This window comes from Odontesthes bonariensis, chromosome 4 (genome assembly GCF_027942865.1).
Source record: "Odontesthes bonariensis isolate fOdoBon6 chromosome 4, fOdoBon6.hap1, whole genome shotgun sequence".
Classification (NCBI taxonomy): Eukaryota; Metazoa; Chordata; class Actinopteri; order Atheriniformes; family Atherinopsidae; genus Odontesthes; species Odontesthes bonariensis.
Window position 1 is genome coordinate 4,571,354 of NC_134509.1, and position 14,389 is coordinate 4,585,742.

The window sequence follows — 14,389 nt, forward strand, 5'->3', positions numbered from 1 at the left end:
CCAGAATCGTGCTTCATTTAACTTCCCGCAGTCAAGCCTGACAATTTTAACTTTGAGATCTCTACTGGGTCATCTGGGAGGATTATTTTTATGGTTTTCAACACCTTCTCCACCACCTTTGTTTCTTTAACTTGTGTCATTGTTATCTCTCTCTTTTGTTTCAGAAACCTAACATCAGAGCCTTTACACTCATTTGAAAATGTCTTTTTTTTTTTTTTTTTTAAGTCTTTATGACAAACTGCAAACTAACACCAGATAGAAAGCAAATATATTTACAATTTTCTTTAGCTCTGATTAGATCAAAAGAAAATGGCCAAGGTGCAAAGCCTTTCGAAACTCAAATACACGTCTCATGCTGCTGATGCAAATGTCTGCAAATATTTTTCCCTCTCAAATCTTTGTCTTCGAAGAAGCATATAAACTCAGTCTGCTTCCTCCTGCACAAAGACTGAACAATGGAGAAGTTAGTACTCAGAGTGCTCATTATTACAAGTGCAAGCAGTTTGTCGGAGAAACATGTCTTTATCAATCGACAACTTAACTGGTCCTATGCTATGAAATACTGCAGGGAAAAATACACTGACCTTTCACCCATTACCAGTGAGGTGGAGGAACAGGTGTTTAAAGAGTCTGTGGGACAGGGCCAATCTGGATGGATCGGTCTCTACTGGGATCCCAAAAACCTGACATGGGCATGGTCAGGAGGAGACACCGTCACCTACACAAACTGGGTGAATGGACCTCCTAAAGTTAACAATAATGCCAAATGGGCCAGTGATGGATGGGGAGTTGAGGATGGATTAACATTGCACCAATTCTTCTGCTTGAACCTGACTGTGGTGCAGGAGGAGAAGACCTGGGAGGAGGCACTGGAGCACTGCAGAGAGAGCCACAGCGACTTAACCAGCCTGCTCTCTAAGAGCGAGAACCTTCTGGCCCAGACGGAGATCCAGTCCACTGGCGTCACTGAGCGGGTTTGGATCGGCCTGCGTTTCCTGGGGGACGATTGGCTGTGGGTGAACGGTCACCCTCTGAAGTATAAAGCCTGGCCTCGAGGGGGAGATCAGGACCACCAGTGTCCAATGTGGAGACGCTGTGGAGCTTTAACCAAAGACGGAGTGTGGGAGAACATCGACTGCCAAGAGAAGCTCCCCTTCATTTGCTATTAAATCTTGTTTAAGTTGTGACAGTAGAATAATAATTTTATTTCAAAATGCTAAATCCAAATGTTACTCATCTTTTTAGAAGGGGATTTATTTCTTTTAAATATGTGATTTAGTCAAAGTTAGTGATTTAGCCTCATTAGTTAATGCTGTTTAATGCCCTCTCCGGGTCGGGAATGAGATCCTTCCCCAAGTGGAGGAGTTCAAGTATCTCGGGGTCTTGTTCACAAGTGAGGGACGAATGGAGCGGGAGGTTGACAGGCGGATCGGTGCGGCGTCTGCAGTGATGCGGGCTCTGCACCGGCCCGTCGTGGTGAAGAAGGAGCTGAGCCAGAAGGCGAAGCTCTCGATTTACCGGTCAATCTATGTTCCTACCCTCACCTATGGTCACGAGCTGTGGATAGGGACCGAGAGAACGAGATAGCGAATACAAGCGGCCGAAATGAGTTTGCTGCTGCCCGCGACCCCCGGAGAAGCAGAAGATGATGGATGGATGTTTAATTCAGAAAGAAAAATAAACACATCGTATAAACTTTAGCTCACATTTTTATCAAATGATGATGAACCTGTTGCATCTTTTTACAATCTGTCAACAATGAGACATTTAGAACCTTAATAATGTCTTTAAAAAATCTGATAGATTTTCTAGATGAATGCTTCGAATAATCTCTGTATTCCAGGTGTTATATCAAATAATAATGTAAAGATTGAACTTGTTACACATCAGTCACATAAAGGGTGTCTCTACTGTTTAAAATCAATATGTGTGCGCTTCTTATCACCATGACTGATAGTGTACGCTGCATGGTGGAAAGCAGCTGCAATGTAGAAATGCAGAATGTGAAATGAATAAGATAAAAATAAAAAACAGAATAAAACTTGTGTCAATTACCTCTTAATTTCAAATGAGACTGAAAATGACTCTTTCTAACAAAAGAGGAAAATTTATTGACTTAAAAAAATGTAACCAGGCACTGTTCTGAGGAAACATATGCACAGATAACACACCTTCACTTAAACATAAACATATGCAGCACATGTCAGAGCAGAAGTGGTGGGATGAAGGCAAAAAACCAGGACAAACATCACGTTGGGAATTATGGCAAAGTGACATAAACAGTTTGTGTTATACGGCAAGACTGAGGCTTAGAAAAATCAACTCCTAACACAGTTCACTGCAGAACAAGTACGTGTCAGCTCAGATAACATCCCTTTGTTCTGGACAGGAAGTAAACACCATTGGCACCTATGTGCAAAAGAAGATCTTTCATTTGGCATTCTTTTTTAAAAAGACATACGTGTTAATTGTTTCAAATATATCATCTTTTTTTTTTATTTTTTAACAGGTAACTGGCTATTAGCATCAGAACAATTTGCCCTAATTTTGTAACAGCCAATGATTCTGTGTTAGGTCACAAGTTTACAAATCCTTAAGCACTGATATGGACATATTTGCAAAATGAAGCAATGTCTCACTTGCAAGCTTCATTTTTGAAAATTCTGTTAACTTACAGGGAGGAACTGACTGATTTAACCATACCATAAATATTTAATAGCTTTTGAGTTCGCTCTACATTTAAAACATTTACTTAACGTACAAAAAAAAAAGAAAAAGAAAAAAGAAGCCAACTCAGGAAAGTGCTTATTTTAGCAGAGGAAACGGTTCTTTAAGGTTCCTTTTGGAGCCTTTGTGAACACAAAAAAGGTATTGCTAGCATACAGCGTTTCTCTCAAAAATCAAAACCCTCCTCCTTAAAACACACACTGTGATTTCCCTCTCTGCATCATCTTGTTTTACATGCTTTACACATCACTGCTGCCACCTGCTGCTCAGCGGGAAATGGCGAGTCAGGCTGCAACTTGTGTGTAACAATACAAACACGCTGGAATCCGCTCATAAAATCCTTAATCGGCAGCCATACCAGTAATCACAACCTCCACAGGGTACCTCAAAATAAATAAAAATAAAAAACTCCAACTTTTAGCTACTGATGTGACTTTTACCTTTTTTTTTCCCCAAAGCACATTTGGTTCCATTATGCTGACTCAAAAAAAATGCACCAGTTATTAATAAAGTTTTTAGCAGTGTGGCGACAAAGAGTTTAATTCATTATTGCACATGGCTCAGATTCTCTTGCCGTAATGCAGCTGTGGGAGTGCACGTGATTGTCTGAAAGCAAATAACGGTTCTCTGCTTTTCGATTAGCAGGAGACAGCATCTACCTCAGCAGACGTGCGCAACACCAGCTTGCTAGATCTTTGAAATGTCCTCACAGATTTTTACAAACCCTCTCAAAGCCAACTATAGAACCCAGAAGAGTTACTGGCCCTTTCTTTCCGAGTGGTTGCCATACCTGGCGTGTCTTAAGTTCACTTCACAGCAGGGAGAATCACTACAGTCAAGACTGGCGTAAGAGTGTATCAGGTGCAACACCACAATCTCATTATGAACACACATTTACAACATTTAAATAACACACATGCACACACACACACACACACACACACGCACACACACACACGCTCTTTTTTCCAAACATTTATCCACCTGGTTCTTTTGCTAAAAGTCTTGGTAGTGCCGTTTCACCATCTTCATAAGCTACTTAAGCTCCCTTCTTTTTTCTCTCCTTTTGCTTCCAGTGAAAAAAATCCATATCCCCTCACATTTCATGTCTCTTCTTCTGCATTCCCAACACTGCTCCTCAGGATTTAAGGCCCATTCGAGCCATCAGCTGTTCATAGACAGTCCAAGCCATAGCAGCCATCAGAGTGCGTCGAAGAGACCTGGGCACAGCCCCGCGAAAAAACCCACGCGTGCCGTGTTCCTGAGGGGAGAGGACAAAGCATGAAAGTTCAGTGTGACATTAAACTGGTGGCTATGCACTACCCTTATGCTACTGTTCCACTCATCATTACCGTAATTGTATTTTGAAGTACTGCTTTGACAATTGGCAAATGATGACAAACAGCAAACATGGAATTAAATAAATTTCACAATTTTTCTTCTTACCCTCTGTTGATGTTTATTTTTAAGTATTTATTTTTATGAGCATAACAAAATTAACACCCGAATCTCAGGGAGAAAATGTTTTTTTATTAGCCAACATGACAATATAATTGAAAAATACTAATCTTAAAACCCCATCCTCAATTTTTTTAAGCTCTTTTTACCCCTTTTAATGTGTTCATTACAGCATTATCTGGTGTACAATGTACTAGGTTTACATTTACTTAAAGCAATACTATGTAACATTTCTACCTTAAAGCAATACAAGGTAACTTCTCAAAAAGCCCATTATGGAGCTCCCCCTACAGGCTTGGAGGTAATCTACGGTTACACTGTCGTAAATACAACACCCTTTCGCTTTCACGTTTGTTGACGAACCGGCGAGGAGTCAGAAGGTGCAAGCTATGTCGACCAAGAAGGTAAGAGTAATCAAATGCACCTGGGAGCGTGAGAGGGGTCCATTTGTTTTTGCGGTAGGTGTGCCAGAAAGCAAGTCGAAGTACTTCCGCTCAGCTCCCGGGCCGGTCCAGCGAAGTTACATAGCGCAGTTACTCCAACTCAGACCCCCGAAGGGCATAGGAGACAGACCAATCGTAATATTAAAACTCATTCTAGCCGCACAATTTTTTTCAAGCTGTTATTTTAAGGTAGAAATGTTACATAGTATTGCTTGAAAAAAATTGTGCGGCTAGAATGAGTTTTAATATTACGATGGGCCTGTCTCCTATGCCCTTCGGGGGTCTGAGTTGGAATAACTGCGCTATGTAACTTTGCTGGACCGGCCCGGGAGCTGAGCGGAAGTACTTCGACTTGCTTTCTGGCACACCTACCGCAAAAACAAATGGACCCCTCTCACGCTCCCAGGTATAAGGCTAAGCTAGCGCAACATTGTCAGTACGATCATCATGGTGGAGGCACCGAAGAAACAGAAGAAGACGTTGACTGATGAAGCAAGGAAGAGAAAGAGAGAGGCCGACAAAGCAAGAGACCGGACTAGAGTTGCTCTCGGAACAGCCTGTAGGGGGAGCTCCATAATGGGCTTTTTGAGAAGTTACATTGTATTACTTTAAAGAAGGCCACAGAAACTCATATTGTATTATTTAAAAAAAAAAGTAAGGGAACAACAAGCCTATGAATACACACCTTATAGATGTAGCTAACAGCATCTGCTGTGCTCCAGTGGGATGGACTGACTTGAATATGGGTCTTCACCACATCTGCGGGCTGTGTGGCCAGCGATGCCATGACGCCTGCAACCACCCCGCAGCCGAAGTTCACCAGGGGAGCGTAAGGCGCTGAAGTCACCTCTGACAAAAACAAACTGGATATCAGGATGCTTTTTCACAACCTAATAACATTCTGTTTGATGTTCTCACTCAGTGCTGCTCCTACCTGGAGGCAGCGCTCTCTTGGCCTGGCTATAAAACATGACATAGATGCCTGAGAAAGGAGCATCTCGGAGCAGCGTGGCGGTCAGCCCTGAAAACAGAGCCCTGATTCCCTCCGTCTTGTACATACTCCGCAGAGCGCCAGCCACACTCACGTAGTTGTAACAGCCACTCTGAAACATCATCAATAAAATTAGTAAATACCGTAAATTCCGCACTTATGAGCCGCTACTTTTTCCCAGGCTTTGAGCACCGCGGCTTATAATACGGTGCAGCTAATATATGCTTTTTTCTTTTGTTTTCATGCCGCCAAAAACATTTTGCACCGTAACATTAGACCAATACAATTAAGGAATAGTTCACAGTGGTCCAATGAAATTGTACGATAAATCAAACACACTTACAACTTCTAAATATTTGTAAATCGGTCATTTGTCCTCAGGGGCGGTTCTAGGGGCGGGCCGAACGGGCAATCGCCAGGGGCGGCACCGCCGCGAAACCCCGCCCCCAAACGACATCGCGAAAATCGCTATAAACATGTTAAAATAGTTATAAACATATTCAAAATCCGTTTAAAACGTGTTATTTCTACACTATTACCACATTGTTGTAATAAAAGCATTACTATAAGTGTTTTTTGTCAGTTATTATAAGCATTTTTTGACGATTTTTTCTTTTTTTTTTCTTTTACCGGGGGCGGGGCCACCGCGAAAGGGGCGGGGCGTCACCCAGGGCGCAATTCATTGTAGGACCACCACTGTTTGTACTCCTCCTCAACATAGAAAACAAACGAAGAAATGCGTATGATGCAGCTTTTAAATTGAAGGCGATCAATTACTTTTTTTTTACCAGCCATGTTACAGAAACTGTTCGGAAAAAATAGCATTTACACCATGTATTTATGTGTTACCGATAGGTATTTAAGTTAAAACCAGCCGTGTTACAGGCACTGTTAGGGGAAAAAAAGCATTTTCAGTATGTATTTGTTTCTGTTACCATATGCATTTCATTAAAAGTTTAAAAATCCTCACGTGTAACATCTTTCTGTGTAAATATCTCATATTACTATGTGGCCACCCGCGGCTTATAATCCGGTGCGGCCTATACAAGTACAAAATGGATTTTCTTTATAAATTGAGAAAGTGCGGCTTATATTCAGGTGCGCTCTGTAGTCCGGAATTTACGGTATCTAGCTGCATGCTCTCTTTGGACATTTTTCTGTTCTATTGTAATGAGTTCCCTACAAAAAGGATGTGTGAGGAAATACATTAAACTTAAAGAAGAAAACAAGTTAATAGTCATTCCATCAGATTGTCACATATCTAAAACAAGCATCTCCTAACACACCGGATTTCTTACGAGACAGTCTACGCAAAGCTAAATGACAAAGAGATGTAATTCATCACTAACTATGATATCTGTAATTCTGCCTCTGGCTATAAGCAGTTGCACCTAAACACTGGCTGTCTTTTGTTGTTTGTTAACAACATTACTGACCCATGACAGTAAAAAAGAGAGGAATGTCAGAAGAAATTTCATTCAGTCCACAAAGCACACAGATCGGTCAGTCACTAGCCAGAGTATCAGGTGTGCACCTCAAAGCGTGTCTTGATGACCGTGAATGGCAGCATGCAGACTCCGGCCACAGTTCTGGCACCCGCCCCAAGCAGAACAGCCTCGCCAGCGTTGGGTGCCCGGTCCAGGAAGAAGTGCTGCTTCAGGGAATAGAAGGTGCTGAAGTAGATACCCACCCCGGGGATACAGCGCACAAATGACTGCGAAGGAAGAAATAATATCGCTTGAAATTTCTCAAGATTGTGCTTTTTTCCACTTATTTCATTGATATTTGATTTGTCTCAGCCTCTTTAAAACTTTTCTCAATGAAGTTTGAACACATCATGTTTGTAGATCGTCTCAAAACATCTAATCTTTTTCAGTCACACTATAATATTTCATCCACTGAGAAACCTATTTTGAATTTTTTTGCGTTTTTTTTTTTTTACTCACCGATTAAAGCTAATGGGCTACTTTATATATTTTGTTTTCATTTTGTTTTTTAAGTCAATGTCTAAAATGAAAAGCAGACATCAGCACAGAGCATCTGGAGATTGTAGCTGAAGAGCAAGTGTTTGCACAGACTACAGCCCAACATGCAGCAACATCATTTATAACTGTAAGAATGGTCATATGTATCAAAAATGACAATTAATCTCAGTTACTCACTGGTGAAACTCCTTTCCACAGGCTGAAGAATTTTTCTGTCCGAACAACATTGATGAAAACGGCAAACATTCCCACCTTTGGCATGCTGCAAGAATAAAATAATTTAGTTATCCAAAGCATATAAATAAAAATGCATAAAAACATAACCTTTCACGGACAGGACAAAGAGAAAGAGATGTGACTTATGAACAACTATTAGGAATCTTTGCAGTGTAAGCATGACCACAAAACCATGGACTTCAAGTCTATACATAGAAAACCTTAAAAATAAAACTCCAATTTTAGATAAAAAAAAACAAAAAAACTTCCTGTTCCTGCCCCCGTAATTGCAAGTGTGCAGCCTGACAGCATGATTGCACGGTGATGGTGTGCCTAACTGCACTGTAAGGTTCATGACAACAGATACAGGCCGCCACTGTTATGCTGCATGTGTTTTTGTGCTTATCACAGTGTCGTAAAGATTATTATTCAAATATTTTTATTGATTTTCACATTATACACTCACACTAGTACTCAATACCCCAGACCAGAGGGGATGAAATAGAAAATAAATAATGATAATAATAAATAAATATAAAATCAGGAGAATAAAACAGATAAATCACTCGGTATACGTAAGGTGGTTATACATACACACATACACATAAATGCATGTACACACATGACTGCATATACAGAGTTATATAGACACAAATAAAATAAATAAAATAAAATAATAAAATAAAGGGGGGGGGGACACTTAGGCTACACTATATTAAGGGTACGGAGTTCATCCTCAAAATATGATAGGACTGGTTGCCAGGCTTTATAATACCTATGGGTGGTGCCTCTGGCAGTATATTTAAGTTGTTTAAGTTTGAGATGGGACATCACCTCCTCCACCCAACGCCTGTGAGAGGGGGGCGTAACCTTCTTCCAACTAAGGAGTATTAGACGCCGAGCCAAAAGAGGAGAGAATGCTATAGCCTCAGCTTGGTGCCTAGATATCGGTGTCTCCTGAGGGACAACCCCAAACAATGCAGTCAATGGGTTTGGACTGATGGCTTTATTACACATATATGAAAATGTATCGAATATACATGTCCAAAATGGAGACAGTTTCGGGCAAAGCCAAAACATGTGACTGAGTCTGCCAAGTTACTGAATTTACATCTGAGATGGTGGTTCTTAATTCTTCCTCCCGCAGCCTTGCTAAAAGGTTAAGGCTACCTTTACACGGAAACGATCTGAAACCAAAACGCAAAAGTGGCGTTTCGTTTTCACTTTTAAATCTGCATTTAGACGAACGTTTTAGGGTGAAAATCTGCGTGCATACGGAAACGCAAAAGTATGTGACGTTTCATATTTATCAATGCAGTAAACACCAAGTCTTTCTACTTCTATGTGACGAGAAACGCAGTTTTGCGTTTTTCATCCTTTACACGGTGGCGCGACAGTGGAGTGTTTTCAAATATTCCACTCTGGAGGGCGGTTTCACTTTTTTGCGTTTTCATGCCCCCAAAACACCGTTACCATCTAAACGATACAGTGCATCCGCAAAAAGGTTTTGCGTTTTTAACCCGTTTTCGTTTCCGTGTAAAGTGCCCCTAAGTGATATGACGGCAACCCTTTGGATGTTATCATATAACACTGACACCAGACCTCTGTCAGCTGGGTCCATGTTCAAACATTTGTCAATCCATGTACTCTGAGGGGTTGTCAAAGAGAAGTGTGACAGTGTCGTAAAGATATTGGACACCTGAGGCACGCTGATGCATGTTTCAGGCTGGTAAAACGTGCATGTGTGCATGTGCACGAACATACCCCGGCTTGGCATTGTTCTGCAGGGTCTGCAGCCGTGTCTTGACCAGATCCAAAGGCTGGAAGAGCAGCGTAGAGCAGGTACCGCTGAGAGAGCCACACATGAAGGCTTTGAGAGCTGGGTGAGCCTGAGGACGACGACAGTCATAAGAGTCAGACGATGGAGGAGACAGAGAGGGGGATGAAAAGAAAAGAGAGGAGAGGGGAACGGCAGAGAGAACGAGAGATGTGCCGAACGAGAAAGACATGGCGGACAGAGAGCACAGACAGAAGGAGTGGAACGCAGAGAGAAATTTAAATTACATACAGAGATGAGAGAGACAGAAGATAACAGAGGAAATGGAGCCAGCCAGGGAGAAGCATCAAAGGATTAGTCACTGTATCAAAAGTGGAACGTGAAAAAAGTGCAGCTCAAAGTCTTCCTCACGATATCAGCAAAATCCATATTATACATAAAACAACTGTGCATTAGATTCAGCATAAAAATGTCCCAGAACAAAGAATAAATTATATATATATATATATATATATATATATATATATATACATACATACATACATACATACATACATACATACATACATACATACATACATAGGACTTTAATTCAAACATAAAGGTTACTGTGACATTTTCTGCAATAAATAAAAAAAAGCCTGTGGCACAGAGCAGAGGCCAGGTTCCTACAGTGGAGATGATGGAGATGTGCAGAGACAGTTTACAAACACGCACGCACGCGCACACACACACACACACACACACACACACACACACACACACACACACACACACACACACACACACACACACTAATATGTCCAAGCCTTCAGAAAACATCACTCTAAATTTACCTAACCTTACCCAAACCTTAAGTCAGTTCTCCAACTTGAATTGTGCTAAATTCCGTCTAAACAGATTTAGGTTCCTGCGAGTAACGCATGGATCACCACCGCAAAACACAAAACCACACACAGTGTTGAGTAGATTTAAGCTGACATTAAAACATCAACGTTATCTTTGTTTACATCCTTGACAGTAAGAGGGGTGTAAGAGGACGCACTAATGACTTGTACAGCGAATGACCACACATTACAGCAAGAAAAACCAAACATACATAATGGGCAGTCTACAATCACTCAACAACACAAAATGGTGCCTTTACACATGCAAAGATGTGACACATTAACACACACCCATTAAGTTCAAACACACACACTCCTACCTTCCCCAAGATGCCTGGGGTTTGGCTTTGAGAATCCTGTTTTTCCTGCATTTTGCCCTCTTTCACCTGCCTCTCATCTTGCAGCAACAAATAGCTTAATGTAGAATAAACCTCTATGTCACGCGAAAACCGTCCTTCTCCCCCTTTACCACAAAAGCTTTCTCCCGCTTCTCGTCTTCCCTCCCCTCGTTTCGCAGGAAAAAAAGAAAAAAGAAGAAGCTTAATCCTGCCCGTTTTCTATGGGCTTCTATCTTTATCTTTCAGAAACACGCGCTCATATCTGTATATGCCGACCCCCCCTCTCTGTAAAGCTCACTGCTAAATTGCATCTTTGTCAAATGGCATGAGTCATGAAGGGAAGAATGTGGGTCAGAAACAAAACACACACACACACAAAAAAAAAGTAAAGTAAGCAAATGCAGGAGTCCATCTGCACAAGTTAAAGAGTAGCCGTTTGGGTTACATTAAACATTAACACAATTTCGGCACATTTGGTTACCGTGCATAGCCAACGATCCCCCTTAAACAGCTAAAAGGTGGCGGATATTCTCTGTGCTTTAACCATGTCCAATAGGAAGATATATACACCGTCATATACAACAAATATTTCACTATGAGAGTACTGTTTATACTATGTTTAGGACCCCTTGAATGTCTGTATTTATTAGGTTTGTGCAGGAGTGGCAAAATAATGCCCACGCTGCCATTGAACTGGACAAATTTAATTGAGATTTTGAACAAGCTAAATTGAAATTGGCACTTCCTCTGCAGTTTTTCAGGCACCAGCAGTTCTCTGCAGATACACGGGTTGTCTCAACGACAAGCAAAAACAATGGCAGCTGCAGATGCAGATGACTATGTAGTAACATAAATGGAGACGGTTCAGTTTTGCTGGTATCTCATATCCAAATTTGGACATCTTCCATTTGCTTAACCTCTCTCCTTAGTCTCTCCCACCAGAGATGCAAGAGAAACATGCAGGAGGCAAGATAACCATTTTAAAACAATGTCATGTTATCATCTTAACATGTTAAAACGAGGCCCCTTTCATTCTTCTGAATGTATTCAGACACCCCCCCCGAAATATTTAGATGAGCGAGTACAAACTGGATGAAAAAAAAAGAATAAATCAGCTCCAGTTACTCACTTAATGCCATTCTGAAAAATAATGTCCACGTACACCCTCACCAATCATGTTTTGTTATATATGAATATATCAAATTAATGGTGTAAACCTTTCATGCAAAAGTTATTTTGAGGTCTTCTCTTCGATTCACATAAGAATAAATGTAAGTAATTACTCATTGTCCCGAATGTTGGCATGATGCTGATCATTTGCTTTGTTCACTGGAACCCAGAGGAACAGAAATGCTCACTTAGTTGCTATGGGAACAAATTTTCAAAACAAAGAGTTTAATTTAAAAAGAGTTGCTGTATTAAGCTTACTGATCAAATATGTACCACACTTTTTTTTGTACTTTGAAAAAAATTTATTATTTGACATTGCGAAAATTAAACAATTTGATTAGTGAGATAAAAAGGTTTTAACAGAATAAAATTGTGTTGATGGCCAATGAATATTATCAACACTCACCGCTGCCAACTCCATCTTTGAACTGGATGCTGAGCCGGCTGAGTCCAGTTTCTCTATTGATGCTGTTGGGTTGAAGCTCATTAAGTTTCGCCAATGTTACTTGGAAGAAAAAGCGAACAAACAAATAGGAAGAATTAAAAACAAAAACAGAGAGAGGGGCAGAGAGAAAAAGTATTAACAGCCATAAATCGTTTCAGTCTCGCCGGGTAGCTACATGCTAGGTTAGCTACATGCTAGGTTAGCTGACTGGCTAGCTTTCGGAATAAGGCAAGGTTAAGTTAATATGACATCGCCCTATTTTGTCATAGCCAGCATTCACCAGCCGTCTGCTTCCAAATGAGAGATCTAACTTAAACGACAAGGGACTTGTTCAAATAAATAGAAGGTTTAAGACAGATGGGGCTAAACCTGTCAGCTAACTTGTTTTAGCAGAAGTCAGTGTGACACACTGCTCGGCTTGTTAGCAAGCTAACGTTCCAAGCTATCTCCTCTTACCTGTTTTCAAGTGTTAGGAATCGGTGGAAGTGATGGTCCTCCATGTTAGCTTAAAAACACCCCAGGTTTTTGCATTTCCAGTGATAACTGTCAACGTTTTCGGAAGAGACCAGTGCTTATAACCACTTATTACTTGCAGGGAATACAGAACTTTCTGGCAAGGCAAGTTAGATAACGAAACTATCACCGAAGCTTTCTCAGTATCCCCAAGTGACTTAATTGCCCCCTCGTCAAATAAAATGATGGATAAGCAGGTCTGTGCCAAAATTGTGCCTCAGTGGAGGAATTTTAACCGCAGTTGTCATTAGCTTCTTAACGCTAACGCCGCTTGCAGCTAGGCTCCTGTTAGGTCTGGCTCTGGGTAGCAAAGTTCACCTCAGGAAGGGAAGTGCCGTCTCACACACTCTCTCTCAAACACACACACACACACACACACACACACACACACACACACACACACACACACACACACGCGCGCGAGTCCAACTCATTCACAATTACTACACGAGTATGGAAGTTTTTCTGTGCCATCAGAGTTTGAATACGAATTTCTAATATCAAATTTTTACAGCATCAAAATCAAACTCTGAATTTGAAAAACCAACAGTGGAAAAAAAAAAAAATCAAGTGAAAAAAATTCAGTGGAAAAAAATTCAACTTCCAAAAATTCTGTAAAAAAACTTCCAAAAATTCAGTGGGAAAAAAAAAATTCAACTTCCAAAAATTCAGTGGGAAAAAAATTCAACGATAGCCAATCAAGTTACGCTAAAATTGAGGAATAGATATTACTCAATATCTATTGAGCTGATCTGATGAATTGAGACGGGGATAGATTGCTTCTCCCCGTTTACCCGGATGTTGAGTCCGGTTCTTTTTCCACTGAATTTTTTTTTTTTTTTTTTTTTTTCCACTGTTGGTTTTTCAAATTCAGAGTCTGATTTTGATGCTGTAAAAATTTGATATTAGAAATTCGTATTCAAACTGATGGCACAGAAAAACTTCTATACACGAGCTTGTCGGTTCGTGTCCTGAAATGGGAGTGTGCGACAGCTACGTCAGGCTTCAGATACATCTATAATATAGAGTTATGTGTCGTTTTATGCAAACCAATGAATGCATAAGTGTGGATATGTAGTTCAGTTTTACCCAGGAGAGAAAAAAAAAAAAAAAACTGAAATGAATTACGATGGAAAATTTTGAACTCCATTACTTATTCATCTCTTGGAACTTTAATACCGATTAACCACACATTCTTATCTGGTTGTTTTATGCCTAAAACAATCTCCAGGAATAGTCCAGGTTGAACATTATTTTGATCGACCACAGCGACAACCCATGGCCAATAATCAGATTGTATCTGAAGGCAACCAAGGACATTGTGTCTCCGCAACGATAGTGTTTTTTTTTTGCAAAAACAGCAGCATAGTATGGAAGCCCGTTTCTGCCACTTAAAAAGTAAATTTAGAAATACTAAGTGGCGGAAACGGGCTTCCATA

The 14,389-nt window shown here is 40.6% G+C and overlaps 2 protein-coding genes across 4 annotated transcripts; one reads left to right on the forward strand and one right to left on the reverse strand.

Moving 5' to 3' along the window:
- Positions 1 to 418: 418 nt before the first annotated feature.
- LOC142379198 (snaclec agkisacutacin subunit B-like) lies at positions 419 to 1,213 on the forward strand. The gene is made up of 2 exons (XM_075464338.1): positions 419 to 731; positions 846 to 1,213. The coding sequence occupies exons 1-2, from the start codon at positions 456 to 458 to the stop codon at positions 1,167 to 1,169; spliced, it is 600 nt and encodes a 199-aa protein (XP_075320453.1). The 5' UTR covers positions 419 to 455; the 3' UTR covers positions 1,170 to 1,213.
- A 478-nt stretch (positions 1,214 to 1,691) lies between these two features.
- LOC142378268 (mitochondrial glycine transporter B-like) lies at positions 1,692 to 13,301 on the reverse strand. 3 transcript variants are annotated; one of them, XM_075462569.1, is made up of 8 exons: positions 12,894 to 13,301; positions 12,399 to 12,497; positions 9,585 to 9,709; positions 7,782 to 7,866; positions 7,154 to 7,333; positions 5,563 to 5,731; positions 5,314 to 5,477; positions 1,692 to 3,988 (listed from the first exon to the last, which is right to left on the reverse strand). In XM_075462569.1, exons 2-8 carry the CDS (start codon positions 12,477 to 12,479, stop codon positions 3,866 to 3,868), a joined length of 927 nt encoding a protein of 308 aa, XP_075318684.1. In that variant the 5' UTR covers positions 12,480 to 12,497; positions 12,894 to 13,301; the 3' UTR covers positions 1,692 to 3,865. The 3 variants fall into 3 exon arrangements, with proteins under 3 accessions (XP_075318684.1, XP_075318685.1, XP_075318683.1); XM_075462570.1 differs by lacking the exons at positions 12,399 to 12,497; positions 12,894 to 13,301 and adding an exon at positions 10,805 to 12,391; XM_075462568.1 differs by lacking the exons at positions 12,399 to 12,497; positions 12,894 to 13,301 and having other exon boundaries at positions 9,585 to 10,120.
- Positions 13,302 to 14,389: the final 1,088 nt, after the last annotated feature.